General features: G+C 40.5%; 1 protein-coding gene across 4 annotated transcripts in view; it reads left to right on the forward strand.

Moving 5' to 3' along the window:
* The window catches only part of RBBP8NL (RBBP8 N-terminal like), an 80,270-nt gene extending 68,487 nt beyond the window's left edge, over positions 1-11,783 (forward strand). For 3 of the 4 annotated variants that reach the window (XM_016428483.2, XM_007475602.3, XM_056812871.1), the window contains 3 exons: positions 5,489-5,550; positions 5,840-5,969; positions 9,752-11,783. In XM_016428483.2, the coding sequence (XP_016283969.2) occupies positions 5,489-5,550; positions 5,840-5,969; positions 9,752-9,897 (338 nt within the window). In that variant the 3' untranslated portion in view covers positions 9,898-11,783. The remainder of the gene's footprint in view (positions 1-5,488; positions 5,551-5,839; positions 5,970-9,751) is intronic. The other variant, XM_056812870.1, reaches the window with a different exon arrangement.
* Positions 11,784-14,295: the final 2,512 nt, after the last annotated feature.

Below are 14,295 nucleotides of genomic sequence, written 5' to 3' on the forward strand. Positions count from 1 at the left end.
CTCTCAAGGAACTCATAGTCTAGTGAGGAAGACAGCATAGAAACAACTATGTACACAAGATACCTACAGGATGCAGGATATATTGGTGATTGTCAACAGAGGAAAGGCATCAGCATTAAGAAGGTGGTGTAGAAAATACTTTTTTTCTTTTTATTCAATTATATGTAGTTTTAAACATTTTTTTGTCTTGAGTTCCATTCTTTGCTGTATGACCCTGGGCAAGCCACTTAACCCCCATTGCCTAGTCCTTACTACTCTTCTGCCTTGGAACCAATACTTCATATCAATTCTAAGACAGAAGGTAATTTTTTAAATTTGAGTTTCTAATTCTCTCCCTCTCTTCTCCTCTCCATGGGAGGGTAAGCAATTTTATATATATTATACATGTGCAGTCATATAAAACATATTTCCATATTAACTACATTATAAAAGAAAACAGACTTTAAAAAAAGAAAAAGAAAGCCTAAAAAAGGTATACTTCAATCTGCATTCAGATTCCATCAATTCATTCTCTGGAGGTAGGTAATAGTTTCTATCATAAGTCCTTTGGAATTGTCTTAGATCACTGTATTACAGAGAATAACCAAGTCATTCATAGTTGATCATCATACAATAACCACTGTTACTGTGTTTTCCTGGTTCTGCCCACTTCACTTTGCATCAGTTTTAAAAAGTCTCATGGGAAACTGAGACTTAAAACCAGGTGAATCAAGACTATTAGCTTCAGTTCTAGGTTCATTTTAGTAATTACTTTGACATTGTAGTTGTCATTGTATATGTAATTGTAGTATAAACTGGCGACAGACACCAAAGGTAATAAAGGGATTTGAAATTTTGCAATCATGATCTTCTGAAGGAGCTCTAACTAGTTAAGCTGAAGAGGAAAAGATTCAAGGGTGATAAAACAGCTGTTTTCCAGCGTTTGACCAAGTGTGCTGGTGCCTTCCTCTAGTCACTGCTTCTAGGAATAAGACTGCTTTGACACTGTTGTTGCAACATCACTCTGATGTAAGCCTTCATCATCTCACACCTGAACTATTGCAAAAGCTGTCTAAAGTCTCTCTCTTCTCTAGTCCATCTTCTACTCATCTGTCTAACTGGCCTTCCTAATGTGAAGATCTCATAATGTCACTCCCTCTTCCCTGTTCAATGGACTCCAGTAATTCCCCATTGCCTCCAAAATAGAATATAAATTCCTCTGTTTGACTTCTAAAGCCCTTCATCACCTTCATTCCTATTTCTCTAGTCCTCTTACATTTTTCTGCCTTCCACATACTCTTCTAGCCATGATAGATGCCATTCCTCCCTCAAACCACTCTAGTCTCTCAACTCCATGAATTTTCACTGGTTGCCCCCTTCCCAGGCCTGGAATTCTGTCTCAGCCCCTGCCTTCTAGCCTCCCTCTATTTCTTCAAGGATCAGTTAAAATCTCACCTTCTGTAAGGAGCCTTTACCAAGCCTCCTTAATGTTGAAGTCTCCCCTCTTCTGGGTATCTCTGATTTATGGTGTAGGTATCCTGTTAATATTTAATTGTTTGTATATTTTCTCCCCATTAAATTGCATTAAATTGTGAGTCAGCTCCTTGCGGGCAGGGGCTGGTTTTGCCCTCCTTTCTATCCCTGGCACATAATACAACACATCATAGGAACCAAATCAATGTTTGTTGACTTAACTTGTTGATTTTTGTTTCAAAAGGAAGACAAGGGCATTTAAAAGGCTGGGCAATTTCCCAAATGAAATCCAGTCTATTCTTCCTGCTACTCAATTCTGGACCTAATTAAATGTCCATCTGTGGTATTTATACTGCCGAACCAACTCAATTGGTAGTTCTTCCAGCTACATATTAACCCGGATAAGAAGTGTTTCTTCATACTCTCAAGGTATTACTGTGGAGATTATTAGGTTGGACTCTCATGAATGGTTGTGAATCTTATTTAGGAGACCCTATAATTGAAGTCAACAAGCATTTATTAAGCACTTCCATTGAAACACACTGTACTAAGAACTACTGTTACAAAGAAAGACAAATAATAATATTAATAAACCCCAGCCCTTGCTTTCAAGAAGTTCCCAGTCTAAAAGGAGAAACAATTTGTAACAACTATGTACAAACAAGATACATATACAGGAGGAACTGGCAGTCATCTTAGGAACTAAAATTAAAGAGAACTGAGAATAACCTTGCAAAAGGTAAGACTTTAGCTAAGACAGTATTTTTTAAATTTTTTTTAAACCCTTACCTTCCATCTTGGAGTCAATACTGTGTATTGGCTCTGTGACAAGGAAATCACTTTTAAAAGACTGATATATATTAATTTAAGGTCGCCAAGGAATTCAGCTATGTAATTCCTTAATGAAAACTCAAGTCAGCAGTCAACCTTTTATGGAGTTTTAATTACAAACAGGAGGAAGAAAGGAATTAGAGATAGAGAGATAGAGGGAGAGAGAAAGGGGAGAGAAGGGAATAGGGCTTAAATACCCCTTCTGTTTAGGCTGGGCCAAACGGCCCAAGCCCTTAGATAGCTGGGGCAATGAAAGGAGATCAGTCCCTATTACTCACGTGACCAAAAATGGAGAAACAGTCTCCCGGGCCCCCACCTTCAGCTTCCTTCAGAGCAAGCTTCTCAGAGCACACCGCAACCACTCCCACAAACTCCTCCACCCCTCCAGTCTTCAGACCCCCCTATCCTTAGGGAAACCATCCAAGTTCCCTCCCCTCAGTCCTCACATCTACCAATCACCTGTCCATCAATTTCCCTGTGCCAATGGAGGCTCTAGCTTAACCCAGGACCTCCCAGAGGTCTCTGGCTTTGCACATGTCTGTTGAAGGTCATATTTTCAAATAATTAAATCTTTGATCCTTTGCTACAGCCCTTTCTAAATCCTGTTAACCTGAGTAGGGTAGAGATTGGAATAATTAAATTTTGATCTAGGCTGCAGCCCTTATTCAATCCTGTTAGGACTGAGTAGGGTGGAGATTGATTACAAGTATCTCCATTGTATCAATTCTAAAATCAATCATGACTCAAAGAAATTCCTGTTCTATGCTTAAGCATAGGTCAAAGTCCTTTCCATTGTTCAGCAAAAGGTTTCTGTCCTAAAGTAATCTTAAGAAGGGAGGAGAAGGAACCTCCCATGCCAATGGGGTTCACATTCCAATAGTCAAGACCCACTATCAATAGGAAATTTTTCAAGTATGAAATTTCCCAATGATGAAATTTCCAACATTTATAAGTCTAAGAAATTTTGAGGTTTACAGCTCCAAGGCAGAAGAGTGGTAAGGGCTAGGCAATGGGGATCAAGTGACTTGCCCAGGGTCACACAGCTGAGAAGTGTCTGAGGCCAGATTTGAACCTAGGACCTCCCATCTCTAGGCCTGACTCTCAATCCACTGAGCCAGCTGCCCCCTTTTTTAATTTTTTAAATAAAACTTTTACCTTCTGCCTAGGAATTGATATTAAGCGCTGGTTCCAAGGCAGAAAAGTGGTCGGGGCTAGACAATTGGGGTGAAGTGATTTGCCCAAGGTCACACAGCTAGGAAGTATCTGAGTTCACATTTGAACCCAAGATCCTCCCATCTTTAGGATTGGCTTTCTTTCCATTGAACCACCTAGCTGCCTCTTGTGATAAGGGATTGAAATGTTTGCAATAACCTTTCCATCCTTTATCACACTCTTTTAACTAATACTTAAAAAAAAAAACAGGAGGAGGGAGTGAAAAGAGAAAGAGAATTCCAGGCAAAGGGGACAGCTAGTTAAAAAAAAATATGGAGTAGGGAATTAGAAGGTCTCGGCTGAGGAACAGCAAGGAGGGCAATGTCATTGGATCACAGAGGGTATGGGGAAGAATTAAGATGTAAGAAGACTAGAAAGGTAGAAAGGGGTCAGGATATATAGGGTTTTGAATGCCAGAATATATTTTACATTTGATCATGGTGGTGATCCCTCCCCTGGAGGGAACCAACACAACTGGAACTAGAATACGGAAGTAGGGATAATGTGGAATCATTTGGCTTTTCAAGCAGGGTGCTGATACGATCACTCTTTGGGAAGTCATTAGGAAGACTTATTTGACAACTGAGAGAAGGGGAGGTTAGAGGCAAGGAGACCAGCCAGCAGCTTATTTTAATAATCCAGACATGAAATTATGGGTATCCACTCTAGGGTGTTTATAGTATCAATGGAGAGAACATGAATTATCAGTGGAGACATTGTCAAAGGTGACAGAATCAATGGAGAGGAGACTATAAAATGAGAAGTACTTCAAATTTAAATAGTTTGGCAATAGATTTGATAGGGGCTTGGGGCATTGAGAGAAAGTGAAGACTCAAGGATGATACCTAGATGGTCATCCTGGGTGACTGAGAGGATAGAAGCACTTTTGGTAACAGGGAAGTTAGGAAGGAAGAAGAGTTTTGTGGGGGAACATGATGAATTCCATTTTGGACATGTCATGACATAATAACTATTCTACCCCAGATACAGAAGCAATGAGAGGAGAACCTTCTGTATGTCGAGTGGACCCTACTTGGAAATAGGCTTACAGAAGGATAGAGATAAAGGTTACCATCCAGCATAGCCTGCAATGGTGAGGGGATCATTCAAACTTCACAAGCACAAGAACAGAGAGATATAGTCTGAGATATAGAGATATATGACATATGACATATAGATATAAATATGTCAGATAGATAATAGTCTGATTGAAAATTGAAATAGGTAGTTTTGTGGACTACAAGCTCTATATGAGTCAACAATATAATGGGGGAACTAAAAAGTTAATGCATTAGCTTTGGGTTCCATTAAGATAGGCATTGGGAGCAGCTTGATGGCTCAGTGGATTGAGAGTCAGACCCAGAGACAGGTGGTCCTGGCATCAAATCTGACCTCAGACACTTCCTAGCTGTGTGACCCTAGGCAAGTCACTTAACCCCCATTGCCTGGCCCTTATCGTTCTTCTGACTTAGAACCAATACCCAGTATTGATTCTAAGATGGAAGATAAAGGTTAAAAAAAAAGACAGGCATAGCTTCCAGGAAGAAGATGATAGCACCTTCTACTGTGCCCTGGTCAGGTCACTAGAGTACCCTGGGCTCTGTGGCTTAAGAAGGACATTGGTAAGCTTTGGACTGTCCAGAAGAGAGAAATTAGGATGGTGAAGGTCTTGAGTCCACTTTATATGAGGATCAGTTGAAGAATGTTTAGTCTGGAGAAGAAAAGCCCAGAGAGACATAAGAGCTGTGGTCAATTATTTCAAAGACTGTCATATGGAATAAAAATTAGACTTATCCTGCTTGACCTAGAGAGGTTCCCTGATTCTCACCAACTACTTGTTGGATCTTTTACAGTGGAGATTTCTATAGTAAATGATTCTGATGAAGTTAAAGACTGTTGTTGCAATGAAATAGGATGGGGACCTGAAGAGTTGACCTTGTAAGCCATTATTCACTAAAAGCAAGAGCCTGACTTTCTTTCTCATTCCTTACAGATACCAACCATATGGAGTCCACAAAGACAGAGTCTGATGAGCTGGATACCTCAGACAGTGAGGTTTGTACCTGCCTCCTGGGACTTAGGGATACCAAAAGGGAAGAGAGTTGAATGAGAATGACTTGGGAAGATAACATGAAAGAAAGGATGGAACCAAGCAATAGATCTGAAGCCAGAAGAACAGTTCAGATCCCAGCTCTGTAACCCTGGAATATTTACCCTTTCCAAACCATAGTTTATGGTTGGACTCCTTGATCTCTAAATTCATCTAGCTCAAATTTTCTAATACTATGTCTTGGGCTAAAGGGTACTCTGTCCTGAACTAAGCAATGTCTCTCATCTGCTCCAGGTGGCTCCTAATTATGACCCAGAAACCAAGCAAGAAATCCAGGGAGAAGACCTCAGGTATTTTTGTGTAAAGGATAAAATACAGGGATTGCCCAAGAAACGCAAACGTGAACAAGATCCATGGAGTAAAGGTATAAGGGAAAAGGGCCAAGTGCAGAGAGCTGACTTCCCCAAGCGAGTAAAGAGCATTATGGAAGAGAGAGGAGGGGATCAGATGGGGAAAGAAGAGCTAGGCCTCAGGTGCAAATGTTATTTCTGGTTTCTAATCATGTTTGAATTTACCCTATAGAGATTCTGGGTATGCTTATTATCTGCCTGCTCAAAGGTATGGCTAAAACCACCTGAATCACTGTGAGGCAGCCCAGCATGCATTGTCAACTGAATCCTGGGCCAGGGCTGAGGAGTTCAAACTTCATCAGCTATAAATCACTTTAAGCAGAGTCTATCCCCTTTGGTAGAATATAAATGCTGTGAGGAAAGGCACTGTCTCACTTTTGTGTTTGTGGAACTAGTATATAGTAGACCTCTTAATAAGCACGTGCACTGGAGATACACACTGCAAAAACAAGACACACCCAATCCTCAAGGAAACTGCATTCTACCAAGCAAGACACATCATGCCAGGCTGCCCTTTCTCTTCCCTGGGTCTCAGTTTCCTTACCTAGAAAAGAAGTTTTGCCTGAATGATTACTTCCACCTGGAGGGATATAAAGTATTATGGAAGGGAGGGAAAAAATGGATGGAAATAATCTTTCTAAGACCAAAACGTCAAGGCATCAAAGAGATTTATTGTCATCACTGCTACCATTACCCTGCTCTGTAACAAAGGTTCCAAATCAAGTGTCAGAAACTATTGTCGTCCCTTCCCAGAAGTCTGGGGCCCAGACCCTGGGCTTGATGGATTAGGATCTAAACTTCCATTTAAAAGCGGAAGAGCTACAGAGGGCAAAGCCTGACTGTTTGTTCCCACCGCATGAAGTTCATGCTGCTCAAACATTTGCCTAGGGTGATACTATTGGGGTTTGAGTTCCCTGTGATAAGACACGGTCCCCTGTACATTGGGAACCCCACGTATCTCTCCAGCCCAGGGAACTTCCTGCTAATGGTTAGCCACCCAGGCTTGGTAACCAGAGTTCTAAAAGGGCCCTTTTTCACACATAAGCTAATATATACGAGTCCCTCAGTGTTTATCCAAGCAATACCCAGAAACATGGATTGACAGCAGAGGCCACACACTCCACAATAAGCTATTGACATTTGGAGAAAGCTTTTATGCAACTTCTGTTTATTTTCCAGACCGGCTGTAGCAGTTGGACTTTCCAACAATGGCATGGGTTGTACAGCTATTTCCTACTGGTGAATAAGCAGAAAATTGGCCTTGATAAGACCAAGCTTTGAGCAGTCCCGAGCTCAGTGGCCGTATCCTGCCTTGTCATGCAAACCAGATGTTTTGCAGAATGATACAGACGAGCCATGAGGGGCCGTGGGTAGGGAAGCTGTGGGTTTATTGAGCCAGTTTTTTGCTTTGGTACAATTCAGGATGGGATACCGACAAGATATTCCTGGTTCAATCTGGGAAATCTTGGTCATGATGGAGTTTCTTGATTGCACAGTGATAGCAATTGGGGTCAGCCTCTGATGTGGGGTTACCCTTTGACTTGCTTATAACTCCCCTCTGAGTATTTGAAGTATTTTCTTTTGGGGTCCAGATGGGTATTTTTCATCAGTGAGGGTAATTCCCAGTTTGGAAACATCCTCCATTGGTAGAGATGAACAATTCATCAGTAACCTAGAAAACCTAGTAATCCTAGAAAGCTTCCAGGGGCAATGACAAATTATATGATTTACCACCCAGCTTCTATGGAACAGGGACAAGATTTTAATATAGAGTAGCTCTCAATCTACTACCTCTTATTTGCTTCTCATTTAAACTAAATATTATTAAGAGAAAAAGATAATTGGGTACCACCAGGTAGGATTCCCATAGAGCTAGCTTGACATATCCCCTGAAAACCGCACCATGAAGCAGTGTCCCTGGGCCCAGGCCACGGCTGCTCCTTCTTGCTGAGGAAGGGCCCATACCATGTCCTTAGCCACACAAGCCCCTAGTATGTGCCCCCTTGCACTATGAGGGAGTCTTCTCTAATGTCTTACCAACAAGCATTCTTCACCATTTCCCTGGTTATAAGGGACTCTGGAGTCAGGAGCTGTAATTAAATTCTGAGGTAACCACAGACATGGAAGTAGATGCCTTCACCCTGAGACAGAGGGGCCCTGGCTTGCCACACAGGAAGCATAAAGAGTCAGCAGATGCCACTAATCCCCTAGATACATCTCCAAAGTTAGGCAAACCTTCAAAAAAATTCTTCCTGCACAGACACCCTAGACATATAGCAGCAGAAAAATAAATGCTAACTGCCCTACACCTCTTATTCCCTAAGTGGCCAGGGGAAATTATTACTTCTCTACATCATGTAAATCAATAACAGGGCTCACTAAAAAGACTCTCAATCTGGGATTGAGTAAGGATGTCCCTTACTCCAAAAAAGGGAAATTTTATGATAAGGAGGAAAACAAGTTACCTAAGCCAATGGAAAATTAGCCTGGGCCTAGCACCAAAGGGACAGGCCCAACCTCCAGAGAAAGTACCTCACTATGTTTTTGGTGGCCCCAAGGGCTTTTTTGACAGCAAAACTATCATTTATCCAAAATCCAAATAACTAGAAAGTTCAGATTGGATAATCTGACTATATCAGGAAGGGACTAAAAGAGTCATCTAGCCCAACCTAAGACAAAGAGGTTAAGTGACTTATCCAGGGTCACCCAGAAAATGGCAGAGGTAGGTCTTCTGATTCTGAATCCAGCATTATTTCCCACTATATTAGGTTGCTTTTGTGTGTTTTGTGTGGTCTTTAGAAAGATGACCTTTGGAATTATTCTTTGTCTTTGCAATTATGCAAAGAAAAATGACTTGTTTTGAGTAGAGTTTAAACATTGAATGGGTTTTCTTGTCATCTCTTTCTTTGGAAACTTACCATACAATTGTCCACATATCCAGCCCCCAAATTTGGAACTGATATCCAAACTAAGGCAATAAAACCAAATCCAGACCAGACTGACTTAGTACATTTGAGGGAAGGAGATTTCTGCTCTGGTCTGGGCTGAATTTAAAGGCCTCTCAGGACTCTCCCAGCTCTAAAATGCAAAGATTCTACTGTTCCTTTCTTCCTCTTATACTCCTACCTCAGGAAAATACATTGCCCTGAGTCAATGCTTCCATCCCTGGACAGTTTTTAAAGCCCTTCCAGAAATGGCTGCCTCCCCAATTCAGAAGACTTAATGATGCTTATTGGCTGGAAACATGGAACTAAATATCTGGTTGCACTTCTCAAAAGGATCTCCTCCACAATGCTTGATATTCTTTATACTTTTCTAGCCTTAAGTGGTACCAGTTATGAAGCTCTTTAAGTTAACAAGCCTCCTATCTTCAAATACTCGTGGAAGAATTGGATAATAGATCATTCACAACTTAGCAAGACATTATCAAAGGCTTTTCTCCTGATATTTGGCTGAGTTTCTATTTAGAGAGTCTAGGAGTTGTGACTGAGGAGGTAATTTGAAAAAATAGAATAGTGGAAACGGTGAGAGAAGACAGTCCTAGGTAGGTTGCTTTGGAGTAGCAGAAAGCCCAGGACTTCTGGAGAATGGAAGGTGGGGGTTGCCAGACAGTAGAGAAGGTATGTGACAGGTACCTGCTCAGCAATTTGCTTGGGGAAGACCCTGATTTCAGATCTGATTTAGCTTAGCATCCAATCTTCCCAGTGTCTCTCATATATGATGACCCACATAACCCCTATTCTGAACGATTCCACTTACCCTGATGTTAATTCCAGTGTCTGGTTCTTGTTTGCAGTAGCCAAGAAGTCACCAAGAGGAAGGAGGAGACTGAAAGGGGTCTCTGCTCCAAGTGAAGAAGAGGGAAGTCCAAAGGAAGAAGACAATCCCAGCCCTACTTCAAGCAATGGGACCTCAGAAGAGACATCTATGAGTGGGCCATGAATGGGAATTTGGGAAATTTTGTTTCTATAAAGATACAGAAAAAGCAACTTGACATAAAATGGTCAAGTGACCAAGTCCAGCATCTCCAGACCCAAAAGTGCCAGCAATCTCGGACTGTGTGAGTTCCATCCCCTCTGGATTTCAGTATCACTACACACTTCTCCCAAGGGAACAGAGAAAGGTTAGTAGAGGGCATTATGAATACTTGGTTTGTAGGAAGGAAAGGATAAGCAGAGTAAATCTTAACTAGTCCTAAAACACAAACCAGCTCAGCAAAAAAGAGATGGCACAAAAATTCAGTAATACCGCTGGCCTCCATCCTTAAGTAAAATGAAAACGACCAGTCTTTGATTGTAAACTCTGAGGACTATGAGCATATAACAGGGAGATTCTTGTGTGAAGAAGAAACAGTATGATAACTGAGCAAAGAGCATTAGGAATAGAAAGGTCTGCAAAGGATGTATGAGACTCAACCCTTCTCTCAAAGTAGAGAGCTTTTTTTTCCACCAACATCTATGTCCAGCCTTCAGGGTGCTGAAGATTTGGAGTCTAATTCATGGAATCAGTAATTAGAGTCTTCTCTTCCCTTAGGGAAAAGTCAAATAGCAATTGAATGGATTTGGGAGGTAGATGGTCCAAGGCTTCTGACTAGGTAAATCTGAGACAGAAAAAGAAAGGAGAAAGAAAAGAGAAGAGAAAGTGCTGCTATTCACATCCCTGCTATTCTTTGAGCTTAGAGACACCCATCTGCCTTCCTCTCAGAGAAGAGAGTCAACAAGAGCATAGTGGCCACTGGTCAGACATAGAGATGGCTTCTGGCTCCAAAACTTCACCATCATTCTACAAGAAAAGGATCCTATGACAGCATCTGAGGCTGCAATTTGCTCCTCGCACCTTATTGATTCTACCAACTCTCAATTATCCAAAGGTACTATTTGAGAGTAGAGACTAATAAAATCCACAGAGTCCAAAAGCCTCATTGAAGCCAACAATTTAGACTCTCTCCCATAAAGTCAACAAGTCTTGATTATACACCTTCCATGTGCGTAGTAATATTCATGGCCCTGTGCTAGCCTACATTCTAAGAGAGACATAAGACAGGGGCCTTACCCTTAGGAAGCTCATCGTCTGACTGGTGAAACAAGACTCATGTGGGGGGAAAAAGAAAGAATCAAGATACAATACAATTTCATTTCAACAAACTAAAGGCTAAACTATGTGGTGTGGGCTCTAAGGAGTGCAATGGAAGGCAGGTTAATGAGGGCTGGAATTGTTAGATAAGTTTTCAAACCTACAATGAAAACCACAATGTGATGGTTCATCTCCTTGGCCAAAAAAAGAAGTTCTTATTGATGAGAGCTGCATTTCAGAGGATTTGGGCTCCCTGGATTTTTATATTGGCCAGATCTTCTACCCTCATTTTTGTTCTCCGAACCTCTCAGGAACTCTATCACAGAAGGCAGAGAAAGGGTTCAGTCAAAGATGATCCTGAGGGGTTTGTGCCTGGAAGCCTAGGAGGATGAAATACCACCAGGTGAAATTGAAAAGTTAGGAAGAGGGTCAATTTGGGGGAAGGGAGAGAAATGATGAGTTCAATTTTGGATTTGTTGAGTTAGAAGTGCTAGCAGAACATCTTGGTATAAATATGCAAGAAAGTAAAGAAAGTTTCCTCACTGGAGATCTTCCAACAAAAGTTAGATGACCATTGATTAGGCATTTAAAACAAGATTATTGTTTGGTTATGAATTGAACTAGACAACCTCTGAGTTCCACTCTAAGTGAAACTCTGTGATTTTGTTTGGAATGGGGTATGTGGTACCCAGATGTCTCTGATTTGAGGTAAAAAAACGTGAGTTTATTAAAAAAAAATTACGTTAAGAACTAAATTTTGTTATACAAAAAAATCGCGTGGATTTCTAATTACAAGAAACCTCTGAAGTCACCTCATGTAGTCCCAAAACAAACCACAACCCTCTTTTCTACTACAATCCTGACAAGGGATACCCAGCCTTTGCTTGGACACAGTCTTCTAAAGAGAGGTTAAAGTGTTCTTGTGTATTTAAAAATGATTTGGTTTCAAAAATTCAATTTGCATGTAACATTTAAGCAACAGTTCTTTTGTGTAGATGAAAGGTCTCCTGTAAATAGCAAAAATTGGGGCAGCCAGGGTGCTGAAATTGAAAAAAAAAAAAGCCTAGCCTGAATTCTACACACTTTAAGAAGTTGGGTTTTTTTTCTCATAGTCTAGGTCTACCACCTAGTGGGGAAGCATGGTAATACTATAGTTTACAAAAGAAAGATGGCAAGAGAGAAAAGTCATAGACCAACTAATCAGACAAGACTTACAGTTAATCAGAAAGGGGAATCAATAGATAAAATGCACTTAATTCCAAAAAATGGTGGGCATTAGACAGTAATTCTGGGGTTTTTTTAATTAATCTTCCTGGTCCCTAGGCTTGGAGGATATCCAAGAATCCTCCTTGTTGAGCATTTTTCTCAATTCAAAACACTGTGATATGAAACTCAATTCTGCACTATGTTCTTACCATTGAAATGATGTGAAAAGTTTTGTGAAAATAAAATTTCAAATGGAAGTCAGTGTGATTCCTAGAATCTCCAGGTTGGAAGGAATATTACAGGCCACCAACTTCATCCTCCCATTCCATATGAGAGTCATCTCTGACATGTCCAACAGTAGCTCATTCAGTCTTTGCTTGAATACATCCAGTGATGGGAAGGGCAGTATCCCAAGAGTCAGCCCATTCCATTGCTGGTCCCTTATGGTGGTTAGAAAGCTCTTCTTTATGCTGAAACGAAATCTGCTTTCCTGTGACTGCCACCTCTCTGTATAAGTCTTGTCCTCAAGAGCTACACGGAATGTCTACTTGCTACCTTTTCCAATGGAAAACCTTACCTTCCTCTACCAGATCTTGATAAATCAAACCAAAAAATAAATAAGAAAGAGGTGAGTAAATCTTGGGAAAAAATAGAGTTAATAGATATATGGAGAAAAATAAATAGGGACAAAAAGGAATACACCTTTTCAGCAGTACATGGTACACTCACAAGATTGACCATGTACCAGGGCATAAAAACATGGCAAACAAATGCAAAAAAGCAGAAATAATAAATGCAATTTTTCATATCATAATTCAATAAAAATTATAATTGTCAGAGTACATGGAGAGGTAAATCTAAGGAAAAGCCTTCAACTATCTGAAGGCAGAAATGCAGTGTGGGAGGAAGAACAATAGATTTTGAGTCAAAGGATTTGGAATTGAATCTCAGCTCTATTTAATAACTATATGACCCTGAGAAAATCTATGGGCCTCAGTCTTCCTCGTAAAAAAATGAAGAAATTGGATATGATAACGTCTAAGATTTATACTAGCTCCAAATCTATGAGCCAATGTTCCTTACCCTATCTGCCAGGTAAACACTTCCAATTCCTTCAAACCTTCTTGCTATGACATGGTTTCTAGTGGCCTTCTTCACCATCCCAGCCACAATTATCAAAATTTACCAGTGTCCTTTTGAAAATATGGTATCCAGAACAGAATTTGAAACTCCAGTGGTAGACAAACAAAAGCAGAAGGCAGCAGAGCTTCCCTCATTTGAGAAACAAATAAGACTTCTTTTAATACAGTCCAAGATAGAATTAGCTTTTTTGGATGTCACAATACATTTTGGGAGCAGGAAGGAAGAACTTTGAGAGAGAATGACCTAGTAAGAAAATGGAGAGGGATTTCATGTTATTTAGTTTCATGATATGACCAAGGTTAAATTCAATCCTGACAACTCACATCACAAAGATACATGTCTTCACACACACCAGGCTATGGTTTTCCAAAGCAGGTGGTGCACCTTCTTTCTCTTCTTCATCTGGATTTCATCAGAGTAGCTCCTTGTAGAATAGTCTCCCTTCAGTCAGTTGTGAAGAAAACTGAATGGGTGGGATTAGATGGAGCTGGCACTGATAAACATGGGCAAAGATGGAATGTCTTTGCTCCTGTACCTATCAAGAGATACTTGTAACAGCATGCTCTGAAGGATGGTGACCAATTTTTCTGGGAAAAGGTCTGAAGACCTTCAGATCCATTGGAGCCTGCTTGGAAGATATAGTCAGGCTATTCACATCTTCAGCTAAATTCCTTCCTATGCCCTGCACTCTCCTAGACACGAAAGGGAAACAAACCAAAGATGGGACCTTATACTCATGGAGATCAAAGCACAAACATCAGAGTTGTTTATATAAAAACATGGCAAAACATCAAAATATCACAACTAAAATTAATTAAAATGTACACATAAGAAGTACTAACTTAACAGACACTCTAATAAAGGCAAAAGTATAATGTGAATCCTGTTGGTGCTGTGAGAAAGCTTTGATTTATGGTT

This window comes from Monodelphis domestica, chromosome 1 (genome assembly GCF_027887165.1).
Source record: "Monodelphis domestica isolate mMonDom1 chromosome 1, mMonDom1.pri, whole genome shotgun sequence".
Lineage (NCBI taxonomy): Eukaryota > Metazoa > Chordata > Mammalia > Didelphimorphia > Didelphidae > Monodelphis > Monodelphis domestica.